Source organism: Ornithorhynchus anatinus, chromosome X2, assembly GCF_004115215.2.
Source record: "Ornithorhynchus anatinus isolate Pmale09 chromosome X2, mOrnAna1.pri.v4, whole genome shotgun sequence".
NCBI classification, from domain to species: Eukaryota; Metazoa; Chordata; class Mammalia; order Monotremata; family Ornithorhynchidae; genus Ornithorhynchus; species Ornithorhynchus anatinus.
The window spans coordinates 16,381,958-16,397,250 of record NC_041750.1 but is presented as its reverse complement, the minus strand read 5'-3'; the positions used below and the strand labels follow the sequence as shown (position 1 = coordinate 16,397,250).

General features: G+C 51.8%; 1 protein-coding gene across 1 annotated transcript; it reads right to left on the bottom strand.

Annotated features, from left to right (window-relative positions):
• Positions 1-13,229: 13,229 nt before the first annotated feature.
• On the bottom strand, positions 13,230-14,147 carry LOC120638106 (NFIL3 like protein-like). Its single transcript, XM_039910575.1, has one exon. It carries the CDS (start codon positions 14,127-14,129, stop codon positions 13,230-13,232), a length of 900 nt encoding a protein of 299 aa, XP_039766509.1. The 5' UTR covers positions 14,130-14,147.
• Between the last annotated feature and the right edge of the window lie 1,146 nt (positions 14,148-15,293).

Below are 15,293 nucleotides of genomic sequence, written 5' to 3'. Positions count from 1 at the left end.
CAAACTGCTACTACTCTGATCCATATGTCGCTTCAACTACTCCATCGGTCTCCTCACTGACCTCCCAGCCTCCTGTCTCTTCTCACTCCAGTCCTTACTTCACTCTGCTGCCTGGATCACTTTTCGAAAAAAACATTCAGTCCACATTCCCCCAGTTCTCAAGAACCTCCAGTGGTTGCCCATCCTCCTCCGCATGAAACAGAAACTCTTTACCATTGGCTTTAAAACAATTCAATCAGCTTGCCCCTTCCTATCTTACTTTGCTGATTTCCTATTACAACCCAGCCCACACACTCCTCAACACCAACCTCTTCACTGTACCTTGATCTCATCTGTCTTGCCAATAATTCCTTGCCCACGTCCTCCCTGTGGCCTGGAGCTCCTTCTCCCTTCATATCTCACAGATCACCGCTCTCCCCACCTTCAAAGCCTTATTAAAATCACGTCTCCTCCACGAGGCCTTCCCCGACTAAGCCCTCATTTTCCCTACTCCCTCTCCCTTCTGCATCACCCTTACTCTTGGATCTGTACCCTTTATTCACCCCACCCTCAGCCCCACAGCACTTATGTACATATCTGAAGTGAATTGTAATGTCTGCCTACCCCCTCTAGACTCTAAGCTCCTGGTGGGGAGGGAATGGGTCTTCCAGCTCTGTTTTACTCCCCCAAGTGCTCTGCACACAGTAAGCACTCAATACTGTTGATGGATTTATTAATTAATTGATAGTCCCCAACAACTTTTAACTACCACCCCGAAGCCTCCCACAGCCTCCACCTCCTCTCTCTGCAAAACCCTAATGGCCTCACTGACTCTTTTGCTCCCCTGTCACTGTTCTCACTAGACTATAAATGCCTTGAGGGCATGATGGTGTCTAACAATTCTATTATCCTGTCCTCTCCCAAATGTTTAGTACAGGGCTCCGCACACAGTAAGTGCTCAAAAGATGTTATCAATTGATTGATTGGTTGATCGATTGGTCCTCCTTCCCAGCTGTCTCCCAAGAGGCAATCTCCCACCCGCTCTTCAGGTTTAACCTCTCCACCTGGGCCTTGGACCCCACCTTCTCTCACCTCTTAAAAATGCTCGCTCCCACCCTTTTTCCATCTCTCACTGTCATCTGCCACCTCTCATTCTTCCTCTGACTCTTTCCCCACTGGCTTCAAACAAGCCCAAATCTCCCCCTGAAAATTCTGTCCCTTGACCCTGCCACTCCCTCCGGCTATAAGCCCATATCCTGCTCCTTCCCAAACTCCTTAAATGGAGTCGACACAACCACTGCCCCCATTTCCTCCCCACAGACTCTCTTTTCAACACCCTGCAATCTGATTGTCGCTCTCTTCATTCTACCAAGGCTGCACTAACCAAGGTCTTCAGTGATCTCCCTTGAGCTAAATCCCAGAGACTCTACCCAATCTTCCTTCACTGCCTTTGACACTGTTGATGACTCCCTCCAAGAATCTATCTCTGGCTTGGGCTTTACAGGTTTCTCCCGATTCTCAATCAATCCATCAATCAGTGGTACTTATTTTTTTAAGGTACTTGCTAAGCGCTTACTATGTGCCAGGCACTGTTCTAATCGCTGGGGTAGATACAAGGTAATCAGGTTGGACATAGTCCCTGTCCCACATGGGGCTCACAGCCTTAACCCCCATTTTACAGATGAAGGAACTGAGGCACAGAGAAGTTAAGTGGCTTGCCCAAGGTCACACAGCAGACAAGGGGCTGAGCCGGGATTGGAACCCAGGTCCTTCTGGCTCCCAGGCCTATGTTCTATCCACTAGGGCATGCTGCATCCCATATTATTTGCTGAGCCCTTACTGTAGGCAGAGCACTGTACTAAGCGCTTGGGAGAGTACAATATAACAGAGTTGGTAGACCCATTCTCTGCCCACAAGAAGCTTGCAGTCTACAGAGGAAGACAGACATTAAAATAAATTACAGCTATGTACACAAGTGTTGTGAGACTGAGGATGAGGTGATAAAGGGCACAAAGCCCCGTGCAAGGATAACGCAGAAGGGAGAAGGAGTAGGGGAAATGAGTGCTTAGTTGGGGAAGGCCTCTTGGAGGAGATGTGATTTCAATAAGACTTTGAAGGTGGAGAGAGTGATTGTCTGTCGGAAATGAAGGGGGAGGGAGTTCCAGGCAGAGGCAGGACGTGGGCGAGGGGTCAGTGGAGAGATAGGCGAGATCAACGTTCAGTGAGTAGGCTGGTGTTAAAGGAGCAAAGTGAATATGCTGGGTGCTCAACCTAACCTTCTCAGTTTTCCTTGCTGGCTCTTTCTTCTCCCCTTACCTGTGAGGATCCCACAAGGCTCTATTCTGGGTCCCTTACCCTTCTCATTTTACACTCACTCTCTAGGGGAATTCATAGGCTCCCGAGTCTTCAACTACTGCCTCTATGTGGCTGATTCCCAAATCTACATCTCTAGCCCTGTCCAACCTTAACTCCTTTACAATGTTGCATTTCTTCCTGCCTCGGGGACATCTCCTTCTATGCTATCTAACAATACCTTAAACTCGGTAGGTCAAAAATGAAACTCTTCATTTTCTTTCCTAAATCCACTCCTCCTCCTCCCCTTTTCACCACTGTCGACCACGCCACCATCCTCCACAGTCCCAGAAACTCAGCCTTGGTGTCATCTTAGACTCCTCTCTGTCATTTACCACATTCAGATGATCTTTAAATTCTGGTGGTTCTTCCACTACTCTAGATCAGTAATGTACTGTATTTCGATATTACTATCACCATCGTTGGTGCAAGCCCTCATCACTTCCCAGGTGGATTACTGGAACAGTTTTCTTATTGGTCTCCCCAGCCCAAACCACCCCTCACTTTAGCTCCCCAGTTCTCTCCACATCAAGCAAGAACTCCATTTGCTCTCCTCCTCTTAACTATCCATTCTCTTCATTCCTCCCAAGCTAATGTGCTCCCCGAGCCTCACTCGACTCTCCTGCCTCCAACTTCTCCTGCCTCTATCCTTCCAGGCAGGAGGAAAGGTGTGAGTTCCTGCTTAGAACTCCTCCCTGCTTCAAATCCACCAGGCCACAGCTCTCCCCAAATTTAAAGCCTTCTTTCCTGACTAATCTCCACTTGCCCAGGTCATGTAAACCCCATACCTTTGCCTTTAACATTTGTGCTTATCCACCCACCTTTAGCACTTAGGTATATTTCTGTGCCCTTATATATTTATCCATTTATCTTCCCAGACACCTCCTATCTACAGCTTCATCTCTCTTCTTTCTCCTGTTCCAGCTATTTTCTTCCGCTGGGTTTCTGACTCCCCCATTTGATTGCAGGGCCTTTGTCTCTTCCTTTCATTGTCCTCTCCTAAGGATTTAGAATAGTGCTCTGTGCACAATAGATGCTCAGTAAATACCACTGATTGATTGACTGACAGTAGCACAAATATGTCAGGATGACACAACAAAATAAATAATTGATTATTCAAATAAATATGCTTAGATTTATAAGTACCAAGGATTGAAACATGAATAAATTCTGAGTCTGATTGGGAGATATCACTCTACTTCTCAAAATACTCCAGTGACTTCCTATTTCTCCTTTCATCAAACCCAAAGTCCTAAATGTTGGGTTCAAATTGTATGCTTACTTACTTCTCCCACTACACCCCAGTAAACACTCTTCACTCCTACCAGGTTCACAGTTTCCACTGCATAGCATGTATGGCATCGCCATCTCTGACACTTTAGTTGGGCCTTTTCCCTGCAGAAAACTCCCTCTCTCCACAAACCAGTCAAATCCCCTCCCTCCCCACCTGCAAACCCCTCCTAAAAACTCGTGTCTTCCAGAAGGCATTCCTTCCTCCTCATGTCATCCCATTTGCCACACTTAACCCTCCAGGATTTGCCTGTTTATTTATAAATACCACTGATAGATTTTATTCTAATGTCTATGTTCCCCTGTAGACTGTAAGTTCCTTGTGGTCAGGGACCCTGTCTACTAACTCTCCCAAGTGCTTAGTACTGTGCTCTGCACACAGTAAGCACTCAATACCGTTGATTATTTGTTTATTGATTTGCTTGTTCTATTTTTTATTACTTCTATCTGCTCTTACTCTGATACCTATTATATGTATGATGATTTGTGCCTGCTCGTCTCTCCCTTTGAATCAATAAACACCATTGATCATTTGTTTATTGATCTGCTTCTATTTTTTATCACTTCTACCTGCTCTTACCCTGATACCTGCTCTTACTCTGAGTGTATAACAATTTGTGCCTGTTTCCTTCTCCCTTTAAAGTGTAAGTCAAGGTCCTTGCCTTTTACTTCCGTTGTAAGTTCCCAAATGTCCAGTACAGTGCACTGCACACAGTAGGGGCAGAAAAAATGCTGCTGCTACTGATGATGATGGTTATGGTGATGGTGGTGATGATGATGTTGATGATGATGATGATAAATTGGTCCCACTCTTCTACCTACCACCCCTTCCCAGATGGTAGATCAATATCTTGTTGCATGAACTGAGAGCCTGCTATGAGACTGGAGCTGCATCCGACCCGATGAACTTGTATCTACACCATCACTTAGAACAGTGCTTGACACATAGTAGTGTGGCTCAGTGGAAAGAGCCTGGGCTTTGGAGTCAGAGGTCATGGGTTTGACTCCTGGCTCTGCCACTTGTCAGCTGTGTGACTGTGGGCAAGTCACTTAACTTCTCTGTGCCTCAGTTACCTCATCTGTAAAATGGGGATTAATTGTGAGCCTCACATGGGACAACCTGATTACCCTGTATCTACCCCAGCGCTTAGAACAGTGCTCTGCACATAGTAAGCGCTTAACAAATACCAACATTATTATAGTAAGCGCTTAACAATGATTATTATTATTATTATTATTATCATTATTAGTCCCAGGACCCAACCAATCCCCAATCCAGCCCCAGCCCAAACTCAGACCCACTCTGACACCAATCCAGACTAGCCCTAGCCCTAACTCATTTCTAATCTCAACTCCATCAGGGCCAGGCCCAGTCCCAGCCCCAGCCCCAGCCACGGCACATCGGAGAATTAAGACTGGGATCCATTGTGGAGAAAATGTGGGAAAATATTTTTGGTGTAAGATACCCAGACGTTTACCTCTGTTTGCTTTGGTGTTTTTGTTTGTTTGTTTGTTTTTAGTGGTATTCATTAAGCTCTTACTGTGTGCCAGGCACTATACTCAGTACTGGGGTAGATACAAGTTAATCAGTCCCTGTTCCACACGGGGCTCATAGTCTCAACTCCCATTTGACGGATGAGGTAACTGAGGAACAGAGAAGTGAAGTGTCTTGCCCAAGATCACACAGCAGATAAGGATTAGAACCCAGCTCCCTCTGACTCTCAGGCCCATATTCTATCCACTAGGCCCCTGATTCTCTTTGGTCGTGTGGTGGAGAACTGACCTTAGAAGGGGCTGAGGAAAGCGAACTGGGCTTTTTTCTATAAGCTCCTGGAGGTGGAGTCAGGTCTACGTAAGACACATACTGACAGGCCCCAAATCCATCCTCATAGTTTCCATCATCCCCACTGCCACTCAATAATCGATCACTCCATCCATTGTATTTATTGAGCACCCATTTTGTCCAGAGCACTATACTAAGCCCTGAGAAATCCACAGGTAGGAGGAGGTAATAATGCATAAAGAAGCCAACACAAGTACTACAGTTCCAGTCCGATCTGAAAGAATGAACCAAACCAGGAATGTGGGAAGAGACTAAATCAATCAATCAGTAGTATTTATTGAGAGCTTACTGTGTGCAGAGCACTATGTACTAAACACTTGGGGGAGTACGAAACAACATAATTAGCAGAAAAGAAAGTTCCCTTTCCGTAATGAGCGTAACTCCTCATCTTTCCTCCCAAAACCTCACCTCCACCCATCTTTCAGCCAACTGATGCGTCAATCAATGGTATTTACTGAGTGCTCACTGTGTGCAGAGCTGATCCCACCATCCTGCCCGTCTCTCAAGCCTGTAAACTTGACATTATCCTTTCTTTTGACACCCATATTCGGGCAGTCAACAACTCCTGCCAATTCTTCCACCCCAGCATTTCCAGAATCCCTTCAAACCCTTAAGACCATAGCTTTTCCCATCTTCAAAGTCCTTCTGAAATCACCTCTCCTCCAGAAGGCCTTCCCTGATTTATCTCTAATCTTTCCACCTTATATCCCCCAACGGCCACTTCAGCGTTTCCATGACACACCTAAACACTCAAGTATTCCCAACCCCTCACAGCACTTATGTCTATATCTTAAGAAGACCATTGTTTCCCCCTACTTTTAAGTAATTTTATTGTCTGTCTCCCCCACCAGATTGTAAACTCCTGGGAGGCCAGGATTGTATCTACCAAGTCTATTGTACTCTACCAATATAATGCTTACTATAATGCTCTGTACAGAGTAAGAGTTCAGTAAATATGACTGATGAATTGAGGAAATGCAGGAGTCTGGAAAGCAGGAGTGCAGGAGTTTGGAAATCTGGGGCCAGAACTGCTGGCTTCTGGACCCAAGGCAGGAGACCTCCCTGTTCCTTTAGGTTCCTCCTGAAGCTTCTGTACACACATGCTCTCCCTGCCAGGACAGCTGGGATGATTACTGCTGCGTGGGCAGGTGGCATGGGCCGTGGGGTACTGCACCTACGATGGTCACTGGCCTGGGCAGACTTAATTAAGCGTAACTGTGCCAGGGCATATACTCGGGAAACAGATCCAGTGACGGAGCAGGGGCCAAAGGCCATAAGTGGCATGAAATCAAGAGATGACAAGCAAAATAATAAGCATCTGTTACTGTTGAGTCATATAGGCACTTTTGAAAACACTTCTGCAGGAAGGTGGGGCAGGGAGCAGGGAAGCGGGAGGGATGGCCTAGGGGTGGGAAGAAGCAAGACCACCTCATCCTGTCCAGGAAGCTTATTGGATTCTTCAGAAGTTCCAAATTTGAGCCTCTGCTCCTCAACCCCACCTTCCATCCCAGGGTTAAAGGTCTGGGTAGATGCCCCCCGCCCCTGCCTTCCCCAACATCTCAGTCATTTGAAACTCTCGGCAGCCTGGCTCTGCCCAGGATTACTTTGCTGGCACCAAAGGGAGAGGATGTGGCCAGCAAGGCCTGCAGAGATTGGAGGCCCCTCCTCCCTCCAACATGTCCTGGGCTGTGGTTGATCGAGACATGCCATAGCGACGACTGGGCTGGTTTGGGCTTCTTGGAACTGGTCCCATGGGGGCTGTCGAGAGCACAGGACCCCCCACCCTTCCTCAGAGCCTCGGGGGCCGGGACCACATCTTCTACCTGCAGGACCTGTTGTTGTTTGTGGCCCAGCACTTCTGTTCAACCCACACCAGCACATCCCTGGGGCCGACCCTTGTCTGATTCCCCCCCCGCCTTCGGGGCTCATCACCGTCCCCAACTTACCATCTGGGTGGGACTTCAGCAGGTCGGGGCAACTTGCCCCATGGACCCTTCTCCGATCCTCACCCCGACCCCCACCCCCAGGGCCCGTGCCCCTCTCAGAACAAACAAGGGAACGGCAGCCCTGGGGACTAGAGCAAGCTCATATCACAAGCCCCCATCCCCCTCTCCCAGCCAACTCGCTACTGTAAATTCTGAGAAACCGAGTCATCGTGGTCGCCCTCCTCACCCTTTCCCCCGCCCTCCTCCCCCCCTCCCCCCACCCTCCCTAGCTGATTCCTGACCCCACAGCCCTGGTCTTTGCTCAACTACAGTAGCTCACCGCGGGGGCTTCCTGTCTTAGTCACTCGTAGAAGGGAAGCCGAGACCCCCTCTGCTCAAACCTGCTCCCAGCCCCGATAGCCAGGGCCTCTGGATTCGCTCGTAGGGTCAGGGGAGCTGCCCTTCAGACAGAGGGAGGGAGGAGAGACATTCAGACAGCCGAGGAGAAGAAGGAGACAACTGGATGGCGAGGGAGTAGTGGGAGATGGGAGGAAGGCCAAGGGAGGAGGGGGGAGATAGGTAACGGAGGAGACGGCGGACGAGAGAGGTGGTTGGCCAGTGAAAAATGAGGGCCAGCTAGTCGGGCAGGCAAAAAAACAGAGAACGAGTTAGAGAGGTCCATCCTTCTGTGCCAGAGCTGCCTGCGGGTAATGGAGCCAAAAGTCTATTATCCACTGACCCTTGAAACCTACCTGGTGGCATTTCTCGACTGTAATCTATGCTGGAAGAAGGAAAATAAAGTACCCCGAGTTTGCCCAGAGACAGCAAGATGTGCATTCACAGAGATGAGTACGATAAAGGGAAGAATTCAGTCCAGGTTAAGGTTCCCGCCCTCTATTTCCCCTCCCCGCCATCCCTGGACCCACTTATAAATGATGCATCAGTTTTTAATGAGCAAAAAGGGGAGTACAGTACGAACTGTAAGAAATGTGTTACCACAAATATGTGAAGCATGCTGGAGATTTCGATAAGAGACCAAATCAAGTGTTTCTGGAATAGTCAAAGGGAATATAGGGAAGTCATAAGAAATAACCACGAGTTAGTGGAGAGAGGGGGGAACGTGAACGTGTACAACCAAAAGGTGCGTAAAAATTCCGACCCACTCGGGCCCATCAGAGGCAATGAGTCTCTCCAATAAAATGCCGGTCTGGAAGGAAAGTAAGTTTATGCTCCTTGCCTGGGGCCTAGGGACCTGGCAGGAGCTTTAAGTCCAGGGTCTCGGGACCCTGAGGTCTTCTCCATCCGCAAAACTGGGACGGCTCATCAGGAGCCAGGGCTATCCCACTGAACAACACTGTCTGGAGAAGGAGGAGGAGGATGAGGAGGGGGCAGCAAATGCCCCCTTCTCTACTTAGAGTGGATGCTGCTGTCATTCGTAGCAGCCCAACAAGGGTGGAGGAAAGAGGCACCGTGCGATGGAGCCCCTGATTTTTCCAATCCTTCTCAAGAATGGAGAGGTTAGGTGACTCCCCCAGAGTCACCCAGCAGGTGTCAGGAGTGGCGGTGGGAGTAAAGCCCAAGTTTTCTGACCCCCCAAGTCCCACGGGAAGCAGCGTGGCTCAGTGGAAAGAGCCCGGGCTTGGGAGTCAGAGGTCATGGGTTCTAATCCCAGCTCCACCACTTGTCAGCTGTGTGACTTCGGGCGAGTCACTTCACTTCCCTGTGCCTCAGTTACCTAATCTGTAAAATGGGGATGAAGACTGTGATCCCCATGTGGGACAACCTGATCACATTGTATCCCCCCAGCGCTTAGAACAGTGCTTTGCACATAGTAAACGCTTAACAAATGCCATCATCACCATCATTATTATTATTAATGCATCATTGCTTCCCTCAAGCCTCCAGAGATTTAGAGCTCAGCTGTGAGACCGGGGGACCTCCTGAGCTTCCCTGAATGTGCGTGCCGCTTAGAGGAAAGACACCCGAACCCACGACAATCACACACACATAAACACACACACATACACAAGCACACTCTGCCTCCCCACCGCCCTCTGACAACCCATCAAAGGCGCCTGCAGGCGGCTCTCGGCAGATGCTATCTGCATCTGAGAGGGGCCGGTCAGTGGAGGCGGAGGTGGAGGGGCCCCGGAGAGCACAGGCGGGTGACCAGGCCTAGCGGGCCGGCACCCAGCCACGGGAGATGCTATCAGTCTGGCCCCGCTCCCACACTGGGCTTAGCCAGTCACCCCGAGGGGCGGATGTGAGGAGGTCAGACAGAGATGGACTGGAGGGGGAGAGAGAGAGAACGCAGGGTGGAGAGCAGATGAGCCCGGCATGAGGGACGCCCCCCTTCCCCTCTCCCCGGGAATGGCTCTGAAGGCTGTGAAAGGCTTTGGGGGACCAAGTGGCTGCGAGTGGGGGGCGGGGAAGGGTGTGGAGGAGGGGCTCTCCCTACCACTGGGCAGATAAAAACAGCGGGGGCCCTTGAGCTTCTGCCAAGGTAAAGGGTCATAGAGCAGGACAGTTTTGGCTGGCAGAAGGGGTTTGGGCAAAACTCAGGCATTCCCCCCTGGGGGTCAGTTTCCCGTGGGCAGGAAATGACTAGGGATCAGAGGCCTGAGGGCAGGACCTCAGGCTTCCTATTGGAAGGGGGTTAGTGCCCGGTATGTCGGCCCCCACCAGGGTCCGACTGAGGCTGAAAACGGACTCTGGTTGGAACTGGAGACTGCATAAGGCGCCCGCCAGCCGTGGCACCTCCTCCTTCACCTTCTAGTCTTTCCCCTTCTCTCGCCTTCTAAGCACGGGGCAGCAGAAAGAGACCGGAGCTGGGGGCCAGCGGCCTGGGGCTGGCCTCACCCTGGCTCTCTCCCGGCCCGTTACAGTCGGCAGGCTCAAAGGCAGGGGAGAGTGGAAAGAAAGCGGTGCTGTCGCTGCTGCCCCTCTGCAGCCAGGAGATGACTACCCTTATAAGCGCCAAGGAATTGGCTAACCTGGTCCCAGTGGCGGTTGGGGGAAGGGGGAAGGAGGGAAGAATTTGCCTTCACCCCTCCCCCCCGCCTCCCAGCCTCTGTGGACTCAGGTTGCAACCAACACACAGGGTGTGTATCTTTAAAATTCCTCACTCGTGTTCACACAATACACACACTCACACTAACGCACACACCCGCATACACCCCCACACCCCCACACACAAACACTTTCCACACCACAGATCCTCTCTTCCGCCTGCAACCTTCCCCTGTGCCCCACCCTCCTTTTGGGGGACCTGAAAAGTTTACCGCCTCTGCCTCCTTCTTGACACAAATGGCAATAATGTGTCGGTTCAAAAGATAGGCTAAATCTGCGCTGGGCCGTGAACGAATCCACGGCGTGGGAGACTCGCGAGATGTGAGATGAGAGAAATGCCTGGAGGGGAGAAAGCAATTAGGGGAGGCAGAATGAGGGGTTTTTGCAGCCACTGCCATGCAGCTGGCTAGCAGAGAGGGCAAGAGAGGCAAGTGGGGTGGTGGGGGGTGGGGGTTGTGTCCCCAGTGCAGAAAAGCTGAGACATAATCCCCGCCATGGCGGCTTCTCGGCTGGAAACCTGCATTTACCTTCGACGTCAACAAAGCCCCTAGCGAGGAACCACTGACTCTTCCTTGTCACTGGGAAGGCTTAAAACCCATTTATGCCACACTACATATACATACACACACGCTTCTGCACACACGCATCTATACCATATACACTGTATACATGTAGGTACATATAGGTAATCATAGATATACACATATATGTATACTATATATATACGTATATTGTGTGTGTGATGGCGGTGGGGGGGAGGTTGCGTGCACAGTAGATGTAGTTCACTTGCCAAGTGGACCGCTGAGTGTGCTCAGTATGGACAGGCTCTCGAGCCAGTTTCCATGCACGTTCCACAAGGATAGACCCTTTAAAGTGAGTCTCGGGCACATTCAGTCACCCCAAGCTTACCAAGCCAGGTTCTCTTAGAGGAACGGAGGGAAGGGAAGTGGAGGCTCTGGATTAAACCATCCCCTCCAGATTTCCGAAGAGGCACAGGTTTGGAAGTGTCAATTATCTGGCATTCTTGGCTACTCCAGGGACGAGGCAGAAACTCAATGGTCCTATCTGCTTTGGATAGGGGTTAATTTGCTTGATGTCCACAATCTGCAGGGGACAAATTTCAGGCACTGCATTAAGCCAGCTCTTCCCGGGAGAGCCCCAAGCATGTTGGGCACCATTTCTAGATCCATGAGCCACCGGCCCCACCCCAGCACCTGCCCCGGGAAGCCTAACGTCCACCCACCTGCCTCACGGTGAGCTTCACCCACTGTGCTTGGGGCCGGGTTCTCTGCCAGTCCCTGGATCCATGCTTGGTGATGCTGGTTTGGTTGGGGGCTTTTGGTTCTTACATGCTTTCATCCTCTCCGGGTATCATGGCACAAGAGAGACGAAAGGAATTGGGGAGGAGGGAAAAAGGGAGGAAAAAAACGGAGGGAGTTAAACCCCTCTGGGCTGGAAAGAATCAAGACAAGCAATACCATAATATCAGGAAAGTTAACACTTCTGTGAGCATCATTGGTTTCGAGGGTGACCAGTCCTGTGAGAGGATAAGGAAGAGATTCTACCTTCTTCGACTACCGTTTGGGTTCCTATGCTAGATCGAGTTGATAGCTGTGCTTTTGAAAAGGCTAATCTTATTTCCACAGGGGATAGTCATAGAGTTACATCTTGAAGGCAGAAGCCCATTTCCAGGTTTGCTCCATTTCCAGTTTTGCTACATTTCCTCTCCTGAAGTGGAAAAGGGCGACTGGAAGAGAGAGCTGTGAAATATCAATCAGATATTCTCCCAGACAGTGAGGGAGCATGCAGGAGGGCACAATGATAGGGTCAAATAGCCAGGCAAAGGTTACAGCCCAGTTCCAAATGACAGTTCTCCATTTCTTGATCCCTTTATGGTTCAAGTGACAATGGAGGAAGCCATGAGGGTCCAGGGCAAGTTTTGGAAATGAGCAGACCTGGCCAAATGGTCTTCCGCAGCCAAGATCCAACTGACTTTCACCTCAGGCTAGAAAGGATCTTCAGAGGTCACCTAGTCCATCCTCCTGCATCCAGCTGGGCTCGGCCTAAACCATTCCTGGGAGATGGCTTTCCGGTCTGTGGTGAAAGACCTTCATGGCAGGAGGTACCACAACAACCCTTGGTAGGTCAGGAGATTCTTCCAGACATCTAATCCAAATCCTTCCTGCTGCAGTTTTAGACAGTTTATTCTAGTTCAGTAGAAAAGGAGAAGAGTCTTTTCCCAGGGCTCGTTACTGCCTCAAGATGGTGGGGTGGAGAGGGGGTGGGAGGAGAAGGGGCAGGGGGCAGCCACAGATATCCTTGGGTTGATGGGGAAACCCAGCAGATAGAAACTGGGCTTTCATCCCATCTAAAGCAGTTCAAAAATATTTTCAAAGAGAAAAGGAAGATTGCTAAGGATGGGGAGCAGCAAGCTTGGCTCATCAGCTGGATGAGAGAAGGGTTACACCTTTGGTGGGTTCTCCTCAGGAATGGACTGAGGCCTAGGGAGGGGCTGAAGAGAAGCAGCTGAACCTGCAAGTGAGTCAAGTGGGCAGATCAGCTGGAGACCCTGGGCTGCTGGAAAACTGGCAGGGAGGATCACAGGAAGAGTTCGCTGTACCTTGGGAACCTAGTCAAATGCTGCCAGCTCCTCCTTTTCCAAACTCCCCAGTGATCAAAGGGCAAGCCAAGCCAAGCCAAGCCAAGATGGCTGCCCTTCCTGTGGCCCTCTCCTACAGGTCCCAGTCATCCTCTCTCCCACCTGAGGGTTCTCAGAGGGTGTCTGTCTGATTGTCCTCCCAGCCTCCAGGAGCTTTCGACTTAATCCTGAGTTTGTGGGGCAGGGCAGAGGGAGCCCGCAGCTTGGGCTCGGCCTCCGAGGGGCAGGGGGATCCAGGAGGAAGAAGCAAAGGGCAGGCCTTGGACATCGGCTGTCTGGGCTGATCCTCTAAGGCCCGTCTCCCACCACCCTTCCCCTGCCCGGGACCCCCAGGAGGCCACACCCCCCACCAGTGTGCACTGTCCAGCAAGGGAATGTGGCTGGGGCACCTGTCCAGGGAGTGGGAGCTAAGGTAAGCAGAGGGGCGGGAGGCGTGAAAAGCAGAGTCCAGACCCTTTGGGGAGGAAGCAGTCAGTGTCGGGGGGGGGCCTGGGGGGGCCAGATCCATCAGCTTGCCAGAGCCCAGGCAGCCTCGGGCCAGGGCAACGTCCCTGTAGACCCACTCGGCTGCATCTGCCATCAGCCCCGGCCGGGGCTGGAAGAAGCAGCTGTCCCGGGGGAGGGTCTCTGCCTCGGGGAAGGGGGGGCCAGACCAAGGTTGGCCTCCCTGCAGCAGGTCCTGGATGGCCTGGGCCTGCTGGAGGTAGGCCCCAGGGCTAAGCAGGCCAAAGTGGAGTTTCAAGGTGAGCAGCTCAGCCCGGAGCAGCGTGTTCTCCTCGAGCAGGGCAGCCAGCCGGCTCTCCATGGCGACGTCGTTGAGCCGCCTCTTCTCCCGCGACCTCTTGGCGGCTTCATTATTCTTCCGTCGCTTCTCCCAATAGGTGGTGTCCTTCTTCTCATCGGGCATGAACTCCCGCTTGCGGCGGGCCGATGGGCCCCCCTTGCCCCGCTGCACCCTGCTCTTGCCCTGAGAGAAGTTCAGGTCACCCACGAGGCCCAGGAAACCCTCCATTATGATGGCACCGGCTGCCAGGACCTGAGCAAGGCAAATGAAACCTGTGTTACCTCCCTCCCAGCTCCCTTTCTAAGGCTCCCACAGCCGTCCTACATCTTCTCCTGCCCCAGGTCTCTTTCCCCTAGGAAATGTCCCAGGGCAAGGCTGACTTGGCACAAGCTGGGTGGTCCACACCTCCCCAGTTCCAGGTTTCTCCGGGCCAAGGGCCACTTTGGCCCCTAGCAAGTGAGGTAGGTGAGAGGCTGCCACCGTGCCGATAGAGAAGTCCCTCTGCACCCTCTGGGACTAACAGCCCAGCAGACGTCAGGACAAGCCGGGCATGTGCCCCGGGCATGCCTCTTGCCCTATGCATGGGCCGCCTTGCCCTCCTGGAAGTGAGGTTAAGCTGAGCCAGCTGATGAGCTGGGTACTGGTCGCCCCCTCCTGGGGCCTGAATCAGGACAGGTCTGGCTGCAGATTTTCCACCCTTGGCAGAGTCTAGGGCATTGGGCTGCCCTTTGGGGCCAACCTGGCCAGGCGCCTTATTAACAACTGAGAGGCTTCTGGGGGCTCCTGCCCCTGAAGAAGTTCCTCGCTGGCGAACACTGGGTGGCTGCGAGAAAGGAGCGGCTTTTCCCGGGTAGCACTGAAGAAGACGGGGCAGCAGGAGCGATCTAAATTAGACCTTGGGGGAACTTCCCAGCAGGAGGACAGTGTTCTAGGCCGCCATTGGAGGCTGTAAGAACCAAGCCAGCGGTGGTCTGAGGGGGCTAGCTGAGGAGCCCGGGGAAGGACTAGATGACCTCTCCAGATCCCATCTCACCGGGTATTAGCTGCTCTAGAAGCTAGTGATTGTTGTCCCCCTGAGAAGAGGGAGGAAGGACAGAAACTTCCCACCTAGCCTCGACTTTTCCAACCCACAAGGTCGCTCTTGCTGAGTATAGCCCCATGGCTCTACGTGCCCCCAGCTCCTGCCCCAGCGCCTGGTCTTGCCCCCTTTCAGGCCAAGCCTAGGGGAGAGGAGTGTGTTAGAGAGCTGCTACCCTTCTGGTGGGAGCACTGTGGTGGCCCCCTTACACTGGCAGCCTGGGCCCCAGGGTACCGAAAAGCAACAGAAGTGGAACTTTCCATCCTTGGTGGCACCCACGTCTCTACTCAGTGGCTCCCTGCACCCACGCACCT